The sequence below is a fragment of the Strongylocentrotus purpuratus genome, unplaced genomic scaffold, assembly GCF_000002235.5.
Source record: "Strongylocentrotus purpuratus isolate Spur 01 unplaced genomic scaffold, Spur_5.0 spur5_scaffold_15, whole genome shotgun sequence".
In the NCBI taxonomy this organism is placed as follows: Eukaryota; Metazoa; Echinodermata; class Echinoidea; order Camarodonta; family Strongylocentrotidae; genus Strongylocentrotus; species Strongylocentrotus purpuratus.
In genome coordinates this window covers 3,899,272-3,921,414 of record NW_022145600.1, presented here as the reverse complement: position 1 = coordinate 3,921,414, position 22,143 = coordinate 3,899,272, and the positions used below count along the sequence as shown (strand labels likewise).

The 22,143-nt window shown below is 38.7% G+C and overlaps 1 protein-coding gene across 1 annotated transcript; it reads right to left on the bottom strand.

The window, feature by feature from the left end:
- Positions 1-6,867: 6,867 nt before the first annotated feature.
- Positions 6,868-12,078, bottom strand: LOC115924304 (acid-sensing ion channel 2-like). Its single transcript, XM_030986411.1, has 5 exons — positions 11,852-12,078; positions 11,177-11,344; positions 8,782-8,906; positions 7,543-7,730; positions 6,868-7,029 (listed from the first exon to the last, which is right to left on the bottom strand). Exons 1-5 carry the CDS (start codon positions 12,076-12,078, stop codon positions 6,868-6,870), a joined length of 870 nt encoding a protein of 289 aa, XP_030842271.1.
- Between the last annotated feature and the right edge of the window lie 10,065 nt (positions 12,079-22,143).

Genomic DNA, 22,143 nt, shown 5'->3' with positions numbered 1-22,143 from the left:
TGGATCCGCCCTGACTCCAAATCCGTTATATTATTTTAGAATGCCATCTCAAGTCAACTTTAAGTTAGTGTTTGGGCAGCGAAAAGTTGAAAACTGAAAATTCCTTTTAAAAAACCTTGATCTTCAAGCTCTTATTTCACTAATAAGATCTTACTTGTGTTAATATAAAAGTATTATACAAACATACATACAAGCATACAAACTGTTCCTATAAGGTTTTAGTGCCTTAATGAGTAAATAAGATAAATATTATTTGTACATAATTATATCGGTCCAACATTAATAGAGTGACGAAAATTTTCGTGCAGGTATCTCTCTAGATATATTTTTATTTTCAAGCATTAACCTCGATACAAATTATATCACATAATTATTTGATAAATAAATTTTAAAACTACGAGTCATAAAATAACTTTTTTCTCATTATTTTCTTAACTATAGAAATAAAATCAAGGTCTTCTTTCGATTGGATATGAGTTATGGTATCCTCTTACTTGCAAATGTAGATTCTATATATATCATTAATAACACTCCGTCAGTACATGGTGCGGTTTTTGACGCATGACGTAAGAGTTGCATAGTACAAAAAGTGAATACAAAATATACAGTGTAAACACTGAATTTCTAGTGTACGGGCCAGTTGCCTTCGCAGGCTTGTTTGGCGCAGGAAACAGCGCAATCAAAATGACGCTTCGTGTGCAACGGATCTAAGTTTCATCTTTGTATAAGTAGTAGAAATACAATATAGAACAGATACTTCACAAGTTTGAATGGAGCAGGAAAAATAGCGCATTCGAATCGACGACTCGTGTGCAACGGGTCTAGGTATCTCATGTTATATTCGTTGTTTCATCTTCGTGTAAACGTATGTTGCAATGCTAAATAGATCGACTACTTCAAACAGGGTCAGGATACTTCCCCCGAGCCATAGTCCAAGCGAACCACCAATGTCACCTGCCATGAAAACACACAGAGAGAATCAAAATTACGATAGAAAATGATAATGAGATCGAACCTAAGAAAATAGTTAAAGAACAATAATTGATGAGTACGCGTAGGAGAATAACTAAACATCACTGCCATCACTTACATCCGAGTCAACTATACCCGATCAACTATAACCCTGTCAAATATCCGAACAAGTATATTTAGACTATCACCCTATAGTAAGCGTATTCTTGGACAACTATACTGCTTTATATCCCGCATACTAAGAATCTTGCAATCTGATTGGTCTAAACGAGGTCACATGATCAATGATAGATTTACCATCACTTCATGGCCGTGAGCTAGGGGTGTGATAGTACTTTTGTACAGTACAAACTATCATCCCCTCGGTGATCTCTAGTGTACATACACTGTAAACAGTATAATAGGTTATGTGTTGACAAGTTCATCGTTCTTTCGGATTTATACCAGTTTTATTAACTTATTAACTGAATTGAAATACGATGTGGGATATAAAACAAACATTAACCTCCTTTACTCGGGCAATGGATACAAACTATCATCGCCGAGCGGCGATGGATGATAGTAGCCCCGAGATCACCTCGGGTTATAGTTTGTACCATTACCCTCGTATAGTCGGTTAATATTTGCTTAAGGACATTTTAACTCATAATAAAACTATTCCCAGACAATTAACTAATTAACTGCGAGCGAATTAGCGCCCACACATGTTGTATACTGTTAGTACTGTGTTAATTGGAAAACGCGAAATAGAGTCTCAGCCAAAGACGTGCCCCCCCCCCCCCGGATTGCCGCCTCTGCATATAAATCTCCTACTCACATAACAAACTGAAGAACGGGTATTTGATCTGTTGCGAAATAGTTTCGATGCTCAGCTCCTTCATGAATATCACAAGTGAACATATGTTATCCCTGATAGGAGGGGGGGGGGGGGGGGGGACAACAGGGAAAAAATATTGGATTAACATTGTGAATTATGAAAAAATGATATTCGTTAAAGAGCTTCCGGGTCATTGGATGCAGTAACCTTTTTGCACAGTGTCATGCAGTAAACATTTTATATTCAAATGAAGAACATTCCATTCAGTCTCCATTCTAATGAAACACGCAAACTATGAATGGTGGTGGTTATTTAACCTGACTGCTAAGAAAGCATAAATGCTTGTAAGTAAGCAACCAGACGGCCGACGGCTTTAGGTCCTCCCCGAGGGACCTGGTAATGAGGATTAATGCCTTACCAAAGGGCACTAGCGCATCGCCTTGGTTTCGAACCCGGGTCACCGGATTACGAGACCACCGCTCTACCGATTGAGCTATCGCGCCTCCTCACTAAAAACTGCAACTACCAAAACACCTCAACCTGAGCTTATTTTGATAAGTCGACCAACTCTTTGTTTCTTGTTGTTGTCAAGACGGACATTAACAATCATTACAAACAAGTTCTACACAAAATGAAATACTCAGTTTAGTCTTCTGGGGATCATTCAAGTGACAAAGTGTTATAATTACAAACATCTATAAACTATATTCTGTTACACATTTCCATTGTGTCATTCATTATACCTTCGCTAATCAGGCCTGAGAAACCAATCGGCTCGCACGCTAGTTATTAAAGAATTATTGAAAACGTCGAATTTTTTTTGTTGTTGATTTGTTTTTATGTCTGTATGATATCACTCTAACATGGAACGTCAAGGAACTCGACAGCAGCTACGTACTGTGTAACGGACATTGTGGTGATGACGTAGGATTGCGAAAGAGTGAGAGAGACGTCATACATGAAGTGAATGAAAAACAAACAGCGCCAACATTGCGTCAAATTACTGGCGCCTTGGCTTATATTCCTTCACACGCTCGATTAGCGCAAGCAATAGGGACTTTTAGATTTGCACGTCGACAGCTTTGACTGCAACGTGTGACGTCATTTTAAGGCACTGCGCATGCGTTGCGTCGTCTCAGTCGGCGATCGAGAATGCGTCAACCTTGATTTTCCTAACTATAGTACCGTACCTATATACCGCGTGCGCATAACATATACAGTTCCTCAGGTAGACAAAGGAACATCCCTTCCCTGCCATTATGTAAAAATGTGTAGAACAGGTGTCACATGCATATTCACCTGTTCTATACATGTTTACATAATAGCAGTGAAGGGATGTTCTTTTGTCTACCACAGCAATTATTGTTGAGGGTAGAATGAGGAACTGTATATTTTGTCCTCTTTCTTTGTCCGTCATATTCACAGTAGGGTGCTTTAGTAACGAGACGGAAGGCAAAGAGGACGGGAGAATTCACTCAACCGAGATCAAATAATGTATGCAGTTAAGATTCTGACTATTGAAATACTATTATTCGTATCAGGTGAATGAAATAATTTGTATTGAGGCACTTCACAGAGACGTATGCATTTAATTTGGTTACATTACGAACATCGTCTATTGTACGGCGATACGACTCTTCCATCGAGTTTAGGGAACGAACGCTATTATGGCTGAGACAGGTCGTGAAAATCAACAAGACGGAGAAAATTCTAATTCGCACATGCGCAGATTGATTATTTTGCTCGGTTACCCTCGTCTTTGCCTTCCGTCATTTTCGTAATGTAACCAAATTTAATGCATAAGTCTTTGTGAAGTGCCTCAATACAAATTATTTCATTCACCTGATAAGAATAATAGTATTTCAATAGACAGAATCCGAACTGCATACATTATTTGATCTCGGTTGAGTGAATTCTCCCGTCCTCTTTGCCTTCCGTCTCGTTACTAAAGCACCCTAGTGTTACTTCCTGCGTGCATGTATATCGTCGAGTGCAATCTAAAAGATTTCTAATTGTAGTCAACATGGGCAGTTGAGTACGTTGACAGGCACTGTTAAGTCGGCGTTCGTCGTGTTCTCGTCCACTCGATCTCAAAGTCCCCAATAGGGACTTTTAGATTTGCACGTTGTCAGCTTTGACTGCAACGTGTGACGTCATTTTAAGGCACTGCGCATGCGTTACGACGTCTCAGTCGGCGATCGAGAATGCGTCAACTTTAATTTTCGTAAATCTATTACATACATACATACATATTGATATTTATATAGCGCCTTTACATGCTCAAGGTACTAGTATGCCGCGTGCGCATAAAATATACAGTTCCTCAGGTAGACAAAGCCGAAACATCCCTTCCCTGCTATTATGTAAAAATGTGTAGAACAGGTGTCACATGCATATTCACCTGTTCTACACATTTTTACATAATAGCAGTGAAGGGATGTTCTTTTGTTGAGGGTAGAATGAGGAACTGTATATTTTGTCCTCTTTCTTTGCCCGTGATGTTCATAATGTTACTTCCTGCATGCATGTATATCGTCGAGTGCAATCTAAAAGATTTCTAATTGTAGTCAATATGGGTTTTTAGATTGAGTGGACGAGAACACGACGAACGCCGACTAATCATGCGTGTCAACGTACTTAACTGCCCATGTTGGCTACAATTGGAAATCTTTTAGATTGCACTCAACGATATGCATGCAGGAAGTAACACAATAAACATCACGGACAAAGAAAGAGGACAAAATATACAGTTCCTCATTCTACCCTCAACAAAAGAACATCCCTTCACTGCTAATATGTAAATATGTGTAGAACAGGTGAATATGCATGTGACACCTGTTCTACACATTTTTACATAATAACAGGGAAAGGGATGTTCCTTTGTCTACCTGAGGAGCTGTATATTTTATGCGCACGCGGCATACTAGTACCTTTCAGCATGTAAAGGCGCTATATAAATGTCAATATGTATGCATGGACTAGATTTAGGAAAATCAAGGTTGACGCATTCTCGATCGCCGACTGATACGACATAACGCATGCGCAGTGCCTTAAAATGACGTCACACGTTGCAGTCAAAGCTGTCGACGTGCAAATCTAAAAGTCCCTAATATCGCAACTGAAACGACGCCTTGGGCGCAACGGTCATTACCTGAAATGTTCCGGCGTCAATTGTAACTGGTCAGCTGCGTAGTTAGACCAGTGCAGTGACGGAGATGTCAAAGTAGATACCGATGGTTTATATTGCCGATTGAAGCATGGGACCGGGCAATGGCACGACTGCTCAATCACACCTTGGGTATAAGAATCTGTCCAGAAAAGAAAAAAAAAAAAGATGGCAGAATAACAGTAAAAATGTTGTAATTGTCATATATTCCAAGGTATAGCTGCATGGATGCTAAATGGCTCGTTCATAATATGACGCGAACACCGCGGTTTTTGTTGTTGTTATCTATAACGTGTAAATCAAGATCAAAGTGGGATTGTAACTTGTGTCAGTTTTCAACTACTTTTTCTGATATTGGTAAGTCATTCATGGTCTTTAATTCATAATATGAATACGATGCAGTGAAAAGTGGAAGATTATCTATGAAATGGCATTTTTGTACCCAAATTGCTATTTTAATTTTGTAGGGCTCATTATCTACTCCATTATTAATACCCCGGCTCTCGTTAGGTTACCGATTTCGGGGCTCACAACACTTTTCCAGCACCTCCAGAATCTCGACACTTTTATTACCATTTCTTCCACCTTTTCCAAAACTGCCCAATTTTCTAGTTCTAGTTACAACTTGCAGGCCAATGCCAATACCAATACGTCTGAACAATGAGCTTTAGCGATGCTCACCGTACGAAGGAGTCATGCAATCGAAGAACTCATAAGCTGTGCATTCCCGTGCTGGGGCTGTGTAGGGGGCAGATAAGGAAGAAAATCACATCATAAAAACAGGTTTAAATTCCCTCTAAAGTGTTAGGGGTCTCAAATCTTTTGATGGCAAAATTTCACTTAAATTTATATAAAGATGTGAAAGAGGATGTCATTAGTAACACACACTTCTGCAACGATATTTAACATTATTAAGGCCAATATTTGATGACATAAAACATTTAAGTTTTTTGTTGTACGCAGAAAACCTAGATACTTATATTCTTTCTTCAATATTCGTCTTCAAACACATTTATCTAAAAAATCCTTGCAGACGGGTGTGTGTTAAATGACATCCTCTTTCACATCATTGTATAATTCAAGTAAAGGTTTGCAATAAAAATGTTGAGGCCCCCAACACTTTAGAGGGGCTTTCACTCTATAGACAGATATTTATAAATTACAAAACTATTTGGTAGGTATTACCCAAAATGTGTTGCAAGTTCTTTCTAAAATTCTTGATTTAGTTAAATTAACGTTCATTACCATAAATGGACAACTACTTCCGGGACAACTGTCATCAAAGACAAAAGTGCATCCGGACAATTAATCTCTTTGACAATCTCTCCAAAGGGCAACATACATCCCTTGGACACTTACATCGGGAAAAACTACCCTCGAAATGCAAACCCCAGCATAAATAGGCCTACTGTTTCAAAATTGGGGAAAGTTGGCGTCATTGTCATAGAGCAGTTTTGTGGGAGGGGCGGTAGGCTATATTTACTTTTTTTAAATAGAACAACAAGTAAAGGGACGTTAAAGGTAAAGATCAGTTCTGGTCATGCGATTGCATTGTGATAGAAACGTTGTGGAATCGATCTGAAAAGGTTGATCATCTAGCATATAAGTATTGGTGTGTACTGCAAGGTTCTGGAATCCTCAAAATGATAAGAAATGTGGCCCAGTCTTGGTAAAGTTACAAGCACTGTACACGGAAAGATGTATATGAGACTACGCGACACGTGCGCGATATATATCCGGTCCGGATAGACATAATAATTTACCAAATATATCAATTAGTAGGCGGTTTCCCGGCAAAATTTGTATCATCACGTATTAGTCAAAACATATTCTTTCACATGATTGGTAATAAAAGCTTCCATTTCATTTTTTGAGAGGGGGGGGGGGGCGTTTCCAAAACTGGTCTATACCATTAAAAAATAATCTTACTACGCATCGATAAGCAGTTACAGTTGCATCTCTCTAGAAAGAAGTCCGATAAGCATTCTAGAACGCACTCCGAATATCCGTAGGTCTCAAAGTACTTTAGGGTGTTGTTTTCACATCGTCCATGAGGATGCTTTAAGTTATGATACTGTAAATGGGCAAGAATACCAAAAAACAGATTGGCGACAATGACAATGTCAATGATAATAGTAGTATTAAAACTGTCAGTTGAGATATAGGGTATCATGTATCTTTAAAAGTATATCCTAAAGCTTGCCTTCATTTGTTTGTTGTTCGCTGCCAAAGATTTTCTTATTTTTTAAGATTTTCTGTGTGTGTTTTTTAAATATATTTTTTTAATATGAATATCATTGTTGAACATTATATTTGTACTATTCAACTGTATTTCTTCCATGCCCCAGAAATATATAAAATTCGAAATGTTTTAATTATGTGGAAAATGAGAGATCTCACTTTTAATGGTAGAGAATAATTGTTTTGAAAATGTTAGCGTCTCAAATTGTGCATTCCACAAGTGTTGTTACCAGTACCAAAACATGTTTTTACAGATATTGAATAGACTATTGTTTTGTTTCTTATGGAATTCCCAAAAAAGACAAGAAATTATTTCGGGACGGAAAAAATGAAAAATGTTTCTTACTTCCGTAATTTCAACGCCGACTCTTGTTTCCATCCCGATGGCAACGCCAAAAGCTCCCTTCTCGACTAAAGGTTCGGTCCCGTAATCGTAGAGGAGGACCTCGAATCCAGCGCCGATCTTACCGAAAGGCTGGAAGTAGTATTCATGCTGGGCGGCGTTTAAGTTTAGATGTAAACCATATTTCAACCCTAGGGGAGAACAGGTAGATTTAATGTATTAATTATACTGATGAGGCTACCCTGGGTTTCAAAAAGAAGTAATATTAGTGTACTTATTAATATCAAGGGAATCTGTTTTTACTGATTTTGACCACATACATCTTCAAAATGTTCACGAACATTTCTTTTCACGAAAGCTGTTTCAAGGTTGTCTACAAAGGGGAGGTAAATTACTTGTAAATTAATATCAAAGTGGGATAATACCTTGTGTCAAAAATTCTAAAAGTCCATTGTCTAGCAATGAATATTGTGTGTGTGTGGGGGGGGGGCAGTCGATCTTTTTTTGTGATGAATGGGCAGATTGTATCAGGGTTTGTACTCGGTTTGTACTTGACGAGTTGGAACCGACGAGATAGCTGTCCGGTTCGGCGGCGTCCGGATGATACTAAACGCGGCATAACGTACGAGCCCGTTGCACACGAGGCCCTATTTCCATTACGCCATTCACGGACATCCGGGTTTGTATAAAATGCACAAACCAGGTCCAGGGGCAGTCTCAAAGAACAGAGGCAACGCCCTGAAGGAGGTTGGAATCTTTCGGAAGCTTTCTAGTTTGTCCGGAAATTAATTTTGAAGAAACTCTCGCTATATAGTAATCTACGGGGTGTCCCAAAATCAGGCCAATTTTCCCGTCATAATAAATAGACCAGTTCGTAGTTAGCACATGGTTCAGATGACTCCAAATATCCAGAGATCTTTTAAACATGGTAAATCCCACTTTGTGCCTTTTGGAATAATCACAGATAAAGTCATGGAGGTGATTCTTTGTTTGCCCTCTTAAAAGGATTACTTCCACCTGTGTTCAATGGAATGTATCACAGGTGCATGCAGTGGGTTTTACAATTGTGTACAAGTGACCTTTATCTGCGCATGCGTAGTGTTTTGACCCGCGAGCTGAAAAATTGGCCTGTCGGTGGGGGCGCTGTTTATTATCAATCCACCCTATGTTAGCGCCCCTTTTCGGCGTGGGAGAATAATGCATATCGTGTGCAACGGGTTTTTTACGGCTGAGGTAGCATACCAGAACTCTTGACCATCAATTGCGGAAATCCATTGTCGATGTCATTAAACACAATGCACACACCCGCATCGGTGACTCGCCGAGTGAAATTGGCGTGCGTCAATTCTCCGCCATTCCAGGACATTCTAGAGGGTTACAAAGGGGGAAAAAGGACAAAGGTAAAAAGCAACAAAACAAACGGCTTAAATATAAAATACACGGATTTGGAAAGCTGAACATATCGGCGACCTCGGAAATTGGCAAACACACAACTAATAGTTCGTATTGCAGTAATGTTCAAGTATTTCTTGTAGAAATAATAAGCGCGTCAGTGGCTTATTTGTATACCTTGTTGAAAAATGTTCATTCCCTTGAAGAATGCCCGTACAGACTTCAGATGCACTGAGATAAAGAAGAGCATGGCGTACTCACCCTAGTGGTAGTGTGAGTTCAATGTCATGTCCCATTTCTCGGAGCACTCTAGTCATTTCATAGGCCTCGAGCTCAGATCTGTATTTAGTCAGATTTACCGAAGGGTAATTAAGGTGCATATCAGGAAGAAAGTCCTCGAAGACGGTTCCGGTCACTGCTCGTCTCCTGCGTAATTAGGCCACGAATGAAAATTAAAAAAACATGTTGCAAATCGAACCCCGTGTGTAGTATTGGTTAAAGGAGCTTCACAAAGAAAAATTCACTACATCTGATAATTAGAACAAATTACAAATGGATGGAAAGATTTTCTCTTGAAAAACACGAATAATTTGCTGATAAATCATATAGATATCATGAAAAGGCGTAAAATTCAATTTTTCAAGACCCTTCTTAGACCCCCGAACGCCCCTGAACGTAAGCCAAACACACGAGCGTAGCGAGCTTTGAATAGTGACGTCACACACTGGACAAACAGCTCAGTACCGGAGTCGCGCGTGTAGCATGCAGTCTGCAGCTAGCCGTGTTCCGTGTGTGACGTCACAAATATTGACGCTCTACAAAGGACCGCTGAAGGCAGAAAATCTGGATCTCAAAACTAACATTTTTGAGAGTTGATTACTGCGGGCCCCAAACATATTTTGAAGAGGAGAGTTGTTTTATTTGATCAGTAAGGCTTCCCCTTCGCAATGATATGAGTTTTGCATCAATTCAAAACAGTTTTTAAAATTCTTCGTGTGTCTACTTTAACACCCAAACTTGATTTTGTCACATTTATTTCGATTTTTAGTTCACACAATAAAGAGATTCTCACTATTTCAGAAACTCCTTTTATCTAAGCTACCGTGATAAGGCGATGATGCATGAAAAGGATTTATTCCGCTTAGGTTCCCATCCACTTCACCGCGGTGGAAGATGACAAATGTGAATTCGTGTCTTGCCAAAGGATAATGGTGCCGCGGCGGTGATTCGAACCGCGTAATTTATATGCTTCGTTGTTTCGTGACCTATCCACTAGACCACGACATCTCAATACTAGCAGTGCACGGATCTGCCCCAGAGAACATTTCGGACATGCTGACCCCCTATAATCCTCGAGAAAATTTGCGATCAGCATCTGCTTGAGAGTCCTTGAACACAATTTTTGCTTGGCGATAGATCATGCACTGCTCCTGCACTCAAGACAGTTGTGGAACAGTTTTCTTCAGAGTATCTTTGATCTTGCGACCTGCGATACACTTTTAAAGATTATCAACACTAGTGTGGCTAGGAGGGATTAGACCACACAGCGAGGTCACTGACATGTGGCTATCTCATCAACTCAGCTCTCAAATAGCATAAGAAATAGAGGATCATGGGGGACCAACAGGCACCGATTGGGGAAGTTTTCTATATAGAGGGAGCAAGTAGCTACAAGTAGGACAGTGGGGCTTGAAACCCAACTAAATACATAGGCATACTCATTGCACATTGCTTGTAACTAGCCACTACCCCAGTCCAGGGGCGAATCCAGCCGGCGCCAGGGGAGGGGTCCCAATTCGTGAGAAAATATTTAGCGGTGAAACAGCCGGCCGATAATTCGCTCAGTGGGGGGGGGGGGGGGGGGTAGTGAGCATTAATCGCACCCCTCCCTTGAGCGCCAGGGAAGGGGGTCTATCTCCCAAAAAAAGGGTAAAATTAACGTGTTTTCACACGTTTTTTCCCCTGGATCCGCCACTGCCCCAGTCTCTCCCGGGTGCGTTATTTTTCTCTGCGGCACAGATTGGGGTGAGGTGCGTGTTGAGCCTATGGGAAAGTTTAGGGTTAGGGTTAAATCAAAACCTCTTTTTTTTAAAAACAAGCCACAATTTGTGCCGCAGAACAAAATGACGCCTCCCGGGTGCATCATGAATGGCATATTCAGTAGTTATGCAGTCTCATCAGCGCCTTTGACCGATATTGGCGCTCTAAAAATTCCTTGAATGGATCGGATTTGAATATCACCTACCTAAATTGGTTGATGTTACAGATAGCGACTGAAGGGAAAGGAACCTCTTCCTTGTAGTCGATGCTGATGTCAACGTCCTTCGGATGGGACGCAAAAAACAGGATCCTATCAATGACCTGGCCGCCCGTCATACAGAAAGCAATGAACACGAGGAGAAGCCATGTCAACCTTTTGAAACAAATTAATAAATAACGTACAATATGCAAATTCGCGGCATGCATCTTATGAATAAGGAGGGCGAGTGGTCTTACTGTATGGATTATTCTCTTGTTCTTTTTGCTTCCCCCCCCCCCCCCCCCGGTATCATAGGGAGAACAGTATGAATACTGATGAGGCTACCCTGGGTAAACAAGACATATTATTATTATTATTATTATTATTATTATTATTATTATTATTATTATTATTATACTGTGGTCGCAAATGTATATATGTCATTGTACACTTTTTTACACTACTGCTTCGTTATGCGTAATTATTGTTCAACCAACGGGAAAATAATTTCCTTGGCATGACAGATGAATTAATAAGTTCAAATTCAAATTCAAATTCATCTCATGGGCCTTCTGTCAACTTTTCTGTGGTTCTAAGAGACTGAAATTGTTTGTCTGCTTAGCTCTCGGTGGACAGGTGTATCCAAACTAAAATAAAATCAATCGGATAATTCGTACTGACCTTCTTAGTTTGATCTCACGTGGATTAAAGGCGTACCGAATACCAGCCACGCCTATACCATCGGGGACGAATCTGTACAATACCGCAAACCAAGACATCCTGTCGTTATACGGCGGATACGGCGTCCGTTTCATGTCCATCATTCCCTGGTCGACCATGGAGCTGTTGGTTTGCTCCTTAACCGAGGTTGTCTTCATCGACTCAACTGTCATCTTCTTAAGTGGCATGATGTCGAAGAGTTTTATAGGGATCTTAAGTGACGATGGCGGCGATGACGAAAACTAGAAGACTGTTGCAGGTTGCATTATTTGCAAAAGCAGTGGGTCGCTGTAGAATTTGAAGTAACAACAAAATAAGAAAATGAAGAAAAACAAATCGCCTAGTGAAATCTTCGTAATGATTCTCGAAGAGTATTATCAATACTGAATACCGAATAATGGACTTAGATGTCTTCTATTCAGAAGAAAGGCCCAATCGGCTACAAACTGATAGATCGGTGAGGTTGGTGCTATAGATCCGGCGTCGCCACGATTCCGAACTTATCACGAATATTAGAGTATAATTATAAAAGCTTTCTTTCTCATTCTCCTGTAACTTCTTCTAAAATCAGAAGGATCGCGTGGTAAAGGGAGAGAGGATTTCATTCATACCCACTTGGAATCCTCGATTAGATCTTGTAACACATGCCATAATATAGCATCCTTTGTAAAATAGAACATTGTAATTATCTATTTCCGCATATCTAGAACTGACCAGATCTACTATTGCAAATGAAGCAATTGCATTCATTCCACAACTATCCTACTATAAATTTTGCAACAAATGCTGAGTAAGATAAAGCGAAATGAAAGCATGCATGACACTGCATGGAAAGAATTGTCCAAATTAAAAAGTACCTTGAAATGGATTTAGTTCTTTTCTCCGATTTATCAATCAAAAACAATATTTCGCAGCTTTAGGTTTTTACAAGATGTTAACGAATGCAAGAATTTCCAGACGGACTCCATTCAGCAACAACTAAAGGATCGTTTCTGAGTGTCATATTAAGAAGAGTTACGAAAATGAGGTCATAAATTTATCGAACGATATTTGATTACATAAAGGGTGAGCTAACAGTGGCGTAAGTAGATAGACAGTGGCGTAGCATTGGTCCAGACATTGAAGGGGGCATCCACATCATTATGGGGGAAGGGGCGATAGCGCTGGTCTTACTAGGTTAATTAAATGCAGTACGAATGGAGAAGACCATTGATAGGGCTGTGGTAGGCCTATGTTGGTGTAGGCTCTTGAATGTAAGACGTGACTTCCTGGATTCGATCCTTGCTCGGCGATTGCATCCTTGGACGAGGTGTATTAAATAGGTGCCTGACAATGCTGGGGTAATATTCATTTCATTTCGTGTATTTTTCCTCATTCCAGCTTTAAAAAAAAACTCAAAATTATACAAAATCATGTACATTATAAAATAAAAAGGATTACATATAGATGAAAAGAAAAACAAGTACATGTAGGTAACAAGGGGGAAATAGTGAATAAAGATGATACACCAGTATTCTCCCCCATTTCCCCCTCTCTCTGTCTCGCTCTCCCTCCCCTCCCCCCCCCCCTCTCTCTCTCTCTCTCTCTTTCTCTCTTTATCATTGGTATTCAATTAGAGAGAGGCATTGTGCCCCCGTAACACGTAGCCGCAAGTTTGCAACCAACGACGCGGGCTTTTCGTTCGCCTTTTTTCGACGTTACGTAATTGAATCTACAATCGCATCTCAAACACTTTATTCACTTCCGTCAAATGCTTTTTGCGATTATCGAAATATTTTTTTCGCGCGATCATTTCACTAATGGTATATTTATTGATTGATTCTTCAATGGTTCATTATTGGTCCCACACTTTGTTGTCAGGGTGAATGCATGTACATATTTATGTGACTAAAACTAACACAATAAAAACCAATTAGCCAAATTGAATACCTTGGTTTTCTATTTATTTTAACCTCCTTGGTAAGAGGAAGCAGGGGAAGATGAAAATGCAGACCTTGAGGGCAAATGAGAAGGGATTTTAAAATGATGCTTCAACACCTGATACGGGTTGGTACACTTGTTGAAATTAGGTTTGCATTTGGCGAGCAACAATGTTTTAATTGAACGGATTACAATATGATATTTACACTACGTTCAAGCCTTGCGATTTTACGAGAAAAAGTAAAATCGTGCTTTTTAATTGGACATTATCAACATAGCTGCTCTTCACCCAGGTGTTAAAGGCAGTGGTTTCTACTGACACTACTTCAGATTACGTATACTGCCATCTGCTGCTCACAATGTACCGATATGTTGACAGCCGTTGCCCACAATGCATCACTATCTATATGACGCGTGCGTGATGATGCTTGGGTACAGGAACTGGAAATCGCTCTATACACGCCTTCACCAAAATATGGCGCAATTGAAAGTACATTACAGCAGTGGTAGCGATGTCAATAAAACACTATGCCTTTATTAAAACGGGTAACTGGTAGGAATACGTACGTCATTGTATTTTGCTCTATATCGTGAGCATCTGAACAATGTCGCCTAAATGAAATGCTCTCAGGGACGGGGGCACGATAAGGGACACATTTTCGTTCTTGAATTTAAGTGTGTATAACAAAAAATAAAGGGTTTTGCTCGGGGCGTGGCAACGGCCCCCATGCCCCTGGAGGCCTGGACAGACCAGTTCATCTAGAAACAAGCAAACATTCTTGGCTCCTTTGAGGAGTTCTTCACAATCAGTTTGGCCTTGGATTTGTATAATCATCTATATAGCCCTCCCACCCAACTGTTTAGGTTGCAAATAATGATACTTATAATGATAATAACAACTATAATAATAATAATGATAATAATAACTTTTAATAAATAAATATAGAATAGAAATATCTGAATGTCTTACAATAGAGCAACTCGTCCACTGCCCACAACAGGCCTTTACTGTCATTGGCAAGACATACTTCTTGTATGGCCTTCTTGTTGGCATTCAGCCGACGATAAAATATCAAATATATAGCATGGTGGGAAACCTTTTTTTTTAGGCAAACAAAATCCTATCGTTTTCCTTCTGAACGACAGTTGACTTATTGTTCCAATTTCCTTTTAAAGCCACTTTTGTTCGTTAATTGACTTTGTAATAAATTCAATGAAACAAGTCCTTAATTACAGTGTTGAGTTGTTCATGTCTCCTCCCCCTAATCTCTCTCTCTCTCTCTCTCTCTCTCTCTCTCTCTATCTCCTTTTCTCTCTACTTGAGTCCCTCTCACCCTGTCGCTTTATATCTCTCTATTCATATACAGTCAAACCTTCTTTAGTGATCCCCTGTCTACAAAGACCACCTGTCTAAAATAGACCAAATTTTTCGTTCCCCTTGAAAATGGTTTCAAGGAACCTGTCTACACAGACCACTTTTTGTGTTTCCCTTGGGCGGTCGCTATAGACAGGTTTGACTGTGTATATTATATATGTTCATGTATATACCTTCTTCTCTCTTTCTTTCTCTCCTTCTCACTTACTTAATTATCTCTCTACCCCTCCATCGCTCGATCTCTCCATATCTCTTTTTTTTCCTCCTCCTGCTGTCACGGTCTTGTTTAGTCATTGAGATGGTAAATAGATTTGACTCGTTCAGCCTACCATGATTAAGATACATTTAAGAACTGTTGTAGTGTCTATGTTTAACCTGAAGCCCATATACGTCGTATTTTTTCGCACGACTTTGCACTCAATCGCAGCCAGAGTCTTCCCATGTGAGTCCATCTTCGGGTATCGAAGCGAATGGTACACCGAGCGCTCACCTTTAGCTCCGAAACTCCCTACCCAACCCATATCGCATCCCCCGTCGGGTACGCACCCCGTAACCCTTGGCAACGGAGGACGCTGTCCTTATGGCAACCAGCCTCCCCCGGAAAGGCACGACTCTTTCAACTGTCACAGCGACCTTTTGAACCGCCTAAAATGGGGATCAATACCTTGAACTAAGCCAAGAATATCTGTTGACAAGCAGGGACCTCTATTCTATAATAAGGTGTATTTGAAGGGTAAATAAGGAAAGATATGTTTTCATGATACCTGATCGTCTTTCTTGCTGATTTTTAGTCAGCCTGGTGGTTCGATAGGTTTCCCTATAGAATATACGGAATTCAAGCATTTATATACGCATTCTCACATGCCTTCCTCACATCCCGATCCTTTTCTCTTTGTTATTCTTAAAAATGTTTCCTCACGGTTTCCTTACTGTTTGTAAACGCTCGTTTAACTTCCGTTATCTCATCCCGTGATGATTCTTTTACTATCAAAATTAATACAAGTATGGTAATGGTAATGTAGATGTTCTTCCTTAAAATTATTGTACCCCTTTTGCAGCCAAAATCAAATTTTGTAGAACTTTGCAGCAATTATGAATATGTCACGTATGTCCTTTGTCGTTGGAATTTAACCTTTTCATTTGTTGGCCTGCAAATGGGTCATAGTACTTTGCTCTCATCGTGTATTGTACAAAACTGGAAGAAAAAAAGTAAATAAAACATCATTTTATATCAGTAACTCGTAAGGCAAAACGGGAAATTATTTCGCGTGGTAGATTTGGTACAAACTGAAAATTATTTCGGGGACAATATTGGAATAGTCCCAAACAATGACTTTCACAGAATCCGAGACTTTGAATAACATGCCATACATGAGCAGAGCAAAAAGATAGTTAGTGTCAAAGAGCTTGATACTCTCACCTCATTCTAACATAAAATGAAACATGATATGATAACAGAGCTTCGATATAAATAAACCGGACAGTTATTTTCGGATATATTTCGGGAAGGGGGGCGTCTCAAAAGAAGATGGAACAGTTGTGTAGCGTGGATCCAGCCTGTGATGGGGTACTGGGAAGTGTTTCACAAAGACCCTAAGTCGAACTTAACTCTAAGTTGGACTTATACAGTATGGAGAGCCATTTGTAGCCTTAAATAAAATATATATAATAGCAAAAATTCAAGTAATTTAGACTTTTCATAAATTCCACATCAAGAAAATGAAATCTCCTTGATGATAGAAAATATGAATGATTTGAATCAACATTTTATGCCTTTTAAAATAACTTTTACAAAATATTTTTAAATATGTTAACGGCTCTCCATAAATGTTAAGTCCAACTTAGAGATAAGTTCAACTTAGGATCTTTGTGAAACAACCCCCTAGTATCATTAAGTGGGCATCGGTCTTAATTGGTAAACGAGATGCTGAATTAACCAGGCCACCCATTAGAGAGGTCTTATTATCTTCTTTTCTTATGCAGAATGTTCTTAGTCTTATTCATCAACTGTGTTTTTTTGTTTTCTTTGTTTTGGTTGATTGGTTGCTTATTTCGATGATAATCCTTTATTCGGATTTCAGTAAATTAATTTGAATTTTATTCTTACCTTATCCATTTCCTTTTTCACATTTTGTCACCACATTGGTCGCCATAAGTCTGTTTAGGGGAAACAAGTTGATCCGTGCCCCGTCTATCAGCGGTACGTGACGCCTCACCCCTACTTGAAATCCAAATCTGTATATATTTTTCAATATGTTAACTAACATGTAAAACAAAAATTATATTTAAAATATTGAAGTACTTTGTATGCTATGCCGGCAAAGTCTGAATATCAATTTGAAATGATTTTATTTCTCATGCAAAACATAATACAATGAATAAGTATATTACAACAAAAAATATGCAATGAAACGACAAATAAAATGGAAATAGCACGAGAAAAGAGGAACTAACTTGAAGCAGAGCTTGTTGAAGTGTCAGTTCCTCAGATGCTGTTTTTCAATATAACATGAACAAAGTATACTTAGAGGTCATTGAAAAAATATGTAGCTAAGAGATTATGGTTTTTTAGGGGGGGGGGTAAAAGAAAGGAAAAAATGGAGGAAAATATTAGGAGGCAAAAAGAAAGAAAGAAACCAACCAAAAAAGACCTAAATGCTCTATTTTTAGTTTTATTTTTATGTTTGTTTGTTTGGTTGTTCTTGGTGTTTTTTAATCATTTATTTATTTGCTTATAGCTTGATGGAAACTGTCGACAACGTTTTGGCATATTTGGCCCCCCCCCCCCCCCCCAACATCCCCTCCCCGAAGGAAATGCCAAAACTCCGATATGATATTGAATTTACTTTTGCTAAGACGCGATCATGAGTAATTTTTCTTCCTCGTTCGTGTAACCAGATGCAATGTGACATTGTATTCACGGGGTCAAACTTATTTCATATGGTGGGGGGGGGGGGGGTAAGAAAGGCACCTGCCATAAACCTGCTCCTGCCACCCTCTGCCCCCCGCCCTGGTCCTTTGGGGGTAAGGCTTTGTACCTATTTCCATGTTTCGTTTTGCCACCAGTATCATAAACACAAACATGTATTTGTGTAGTGTATACTCATTTGATGCTTTTGTGTGCATCTGTGCACAAAAACAGGGTTATATTTGAAACAGGATTATATAGCTCATCTCATCTGTGTATGTCTAAACATTGGACTTGTGCAGGAAATAGGTTCGAAAACACAATGATTCCTAGAAAATCCTTTTCGTCAGGTTAATTTATTTATGAAAGTTTTGACTCTTCTTTTCTATCTGATTTTCTTTCTTCCTTTCTTTCTCATTTCTTTTTCTTATTTTTTTAACACGATCGCAAAGACTTTCGAGAAATATTATTATTATTATTATTATTATTATTTATTCGGCATTTCAAAATACAAGAACAATACAGAGTAATATGCAAATTACAGCAATTACAGGAACATATATATATACATGATAAATAAAGGACCTGAATCAGAGATGATAGGGCTGCCTGGGTTTGGAAAAGGTTAACTAAATTACCATGACCCACAGGTCTTCCTTCCCACACCCCTAAAAAAAAAAATATATATATAGAAGGTATCATCATTAATTTAAAAAGAAATTAGTAATGATGGTGTTTCCTCTTTTCTCTTTTCTGTCTTTGACTGATAAAATACTACGAGAAAAATATATTTGGTATAATAATGGTTTCTCCTAATTCTCGGTGTAATATGCCTCTTTTGTGTGCGTGCTTTGCATGATTTATCTGATTTATAATGATTTGCGAATGGTATTTGTAATGTTGGGAAATTGATGGAAACTAAAAAAGGGATTAACTTTGATTTGATTTGATATGGTAGTAATCTTCAAGAAGTCTGTTTCATCTACAAAATCTTGGTTAGCATTATTTGGGGGATTTTTTTCCTTTATTGTTGATGCTCTTATTACCCTTCTCCCCAATCTCCCCCACTCCCCCCCCCCCCTCCTCTCTCTCTCTCTCTCTCTCTCTCTCTAGGCTTCTAAGCTAGGCTTCAGATTCACCAATTTTATTTTATTCAAACGTTTTTCTACAATTAAATGAAACAATTCGAGTGCTGCTTTGAATAAATAACTAATGGACGTTAAATCTGCGGATTTTCGTGGATTTACTAGAGGCGCGCATCCATTTTACGCATTAGATGGAAAAGCACAGGACACCGCGGCACCCTCGGACCAGCGTTCTGAATTGCAAATCTGCATCAGTAACTCTGTCGCCCTTCGTACAGCATCCTCTTGCCTTCTCTTACCGGATCCATACCTCGATACGAAAAAGACTGAAAACCAGGGTACCTATGCATGTCCAAAGTCTTGTTGAAAACATCGACATTGGCATTATCAAGAAAACATAAATTTCGCTGCACTGCCATGGAATTTTTACCGATTTTGTTTGAGAAATGTTTGACGATGTTTGAAAATTTGATCGTCTGTTTTCAGTGAGATTCGAACAAAGGTAAGAATTTGAATGTTTGCCCCTTTTCTCATAACAATACAGATGTGTTGCATTTTTATTTCATAGCGTGTATTACTTGCGTATACGAAGATGTGTGATTATTTGGTATATCGAAATGCAATTTGCTTATAACCATTTTCGTTAATATAGGCCTATCATTATCATCATCATATTCGTCGTCGTCGTTGTCTAGGCCTAAGCTAAAAGAAAAACAAGAGGCAGGGAATACATTAAATATACCATTAGATGTCCCTTCTAAGTTTAAATAATGGACACTCTTTTACAGTTTAATTTCACGACTTTACAGCGTCAGAAGTCTATCTGTCTATTACAATTATTACTTTTTGTACATCAGAAACGTATGCATTTATGATTACCCAACTTTTCTATGGCTTTATAAAAAATAATCATAATGAGATTGCCGGATATATAAGGCTATTTTTTTCCTTTTTACCATTATTTTTTCTTTGAAAGCGATTAACATTTGATGACACTTTTTTTTATTAATGGGAACATGAATTTGGATTAATGATCAACATGACTGTAAAACAAACTGATGTATCGATAATGACCGTAACTTTACAGGACATTATACAATTTGTTTACAACATTTTAGGAACTGAACCCTGCTAAGAGGAATTTAAAAAAAGGTCTGAAGCCATATACGACTGGAAGTTAAAATACCCTACTATTATTTAGTAACTATTGGAATATTTTGGGGAAAATTTTTGGGAATAAAAAGCATGTAGAGATTTACGGAGAGTCATTTCTCCTGTGATGATAAAAGGAATCATAATTCCATGACCTTGCTTTAAGAAACTGACATTCTATCCGAAATATTAAAGAAATTAAGCAACCATGCAGGGGACTGACGGCTTTGAGTCCTCTACGAGGGACTTGGTAAAGATCATGAATGCCTTACCAAAGGGAACGAGCACATTGACTTGGTTTTTAACCTGGGATCTCTCGGTTACGAAACCATTGCTTTACGAGTATAAATGATGGAACTTCAAAGTGAACTTTGAAGTGATTTGAACGAAAATGATTGAAAAGTAATGTCATGTTTCCTTTGGGCCAAAATAGCAGCATACCTTTTGATATCGAAATACGAAATGAATATATCAATATTGCTATTATGAAAAGAATGTATCAGTTGATAATATAAAAAGCATTCCGTACTTGTGTAGAGCATATGAAATTATATGAGACAGCGAAACATGTCTATATAGATAGACCACCGAAGAGAAACAAGAAAAGTTGTCTTTATAGGCAGGTAGTCTTTATGTACAGGTTCCTTTAGTATATGTTTCAATGAGAAACCATTTTCAAAGGAAACAACAGAATAATGTGGTCTTTGTAAACAGGTGGTCACTATAGCAGGTTTGAGTGTATAACTGTCCAAAGAACTTTGGAGATGTTTAGCACATGATTGGCCGGCTCAAGCTCCAGCAACTGTTACCATCGCACAGTCCTCCTAGGTAGTCATGAGTCATGAGTTATGCCTTACCTAGAAGTGTGGCAAATGTAGAATGGCTTAAAGGTGAAATTCAAAGAAAATCACAAATATGTCAACTAATGTATCACTAGAAACTGGTAAGCTAACAGGTGGCCATCGGACAAGTTTTAGGTCAACTATATATAGGGTGATTTATAAAAATACAAATACAACCACCTCCATAGCAGCTGGGATATACGAGAGATTCGCCGGAAAAATAACGATGTTTTAATGACGTCACTATATGGACCAATACTGCCCAAGTAGACGACATCCCATAAAGAATGAACATAATTGTAAAGCTATTATTTCTCAAATTTTAATGAGTTTAGTGTATATAAATGTAATGGCATGTCAAACCATTCAAAAGGGGATATGACCCGATTCTGATTACTAAAATCTTTTGCTTGTAAATACACAGGATTGGGGTTAATTAACAATCAAAGTAACCAGACTTTCAAATTGAAAAAAACCTGGAATTATATTAATGACGGCATTTGTTCCCTCTCGAAACGCCGAACATACCGCGGTGTGTGCAGCTGAATATACAATGGCGTCTTATTTTGTTTACAAGCGACAGATTCCTTTATTTTTGTATCGCTGCAATGTCATCAAAATCAAACCATCCGCGGGGTTTAGAGTGAGGCAATAGATTGTACATTTAGCCTGACGGTAGTGAAGTAAGAGAAAGAACTCAAGAGAAGATGAAAACACAGGCACTGAAAATGTGTGAGATGTCATGGAACATCGTCTGCTTGTGCAAATCATGTCCATACTGTGATCTCACACATCTCAGCAGCGTTCGGGGAGCTCTTCAGGTGCTATGCCGGGCTGTATTTAAGCGTTTTGTAATTTATAATAATCATTACTTCGAATGTTTCCAAGCATTGAATTTTGATATCCTTGTCGAATCCACGTTTCAACTTTACAATAATGAAAACAAAATTAGTTTTTAAAATCAATGAATA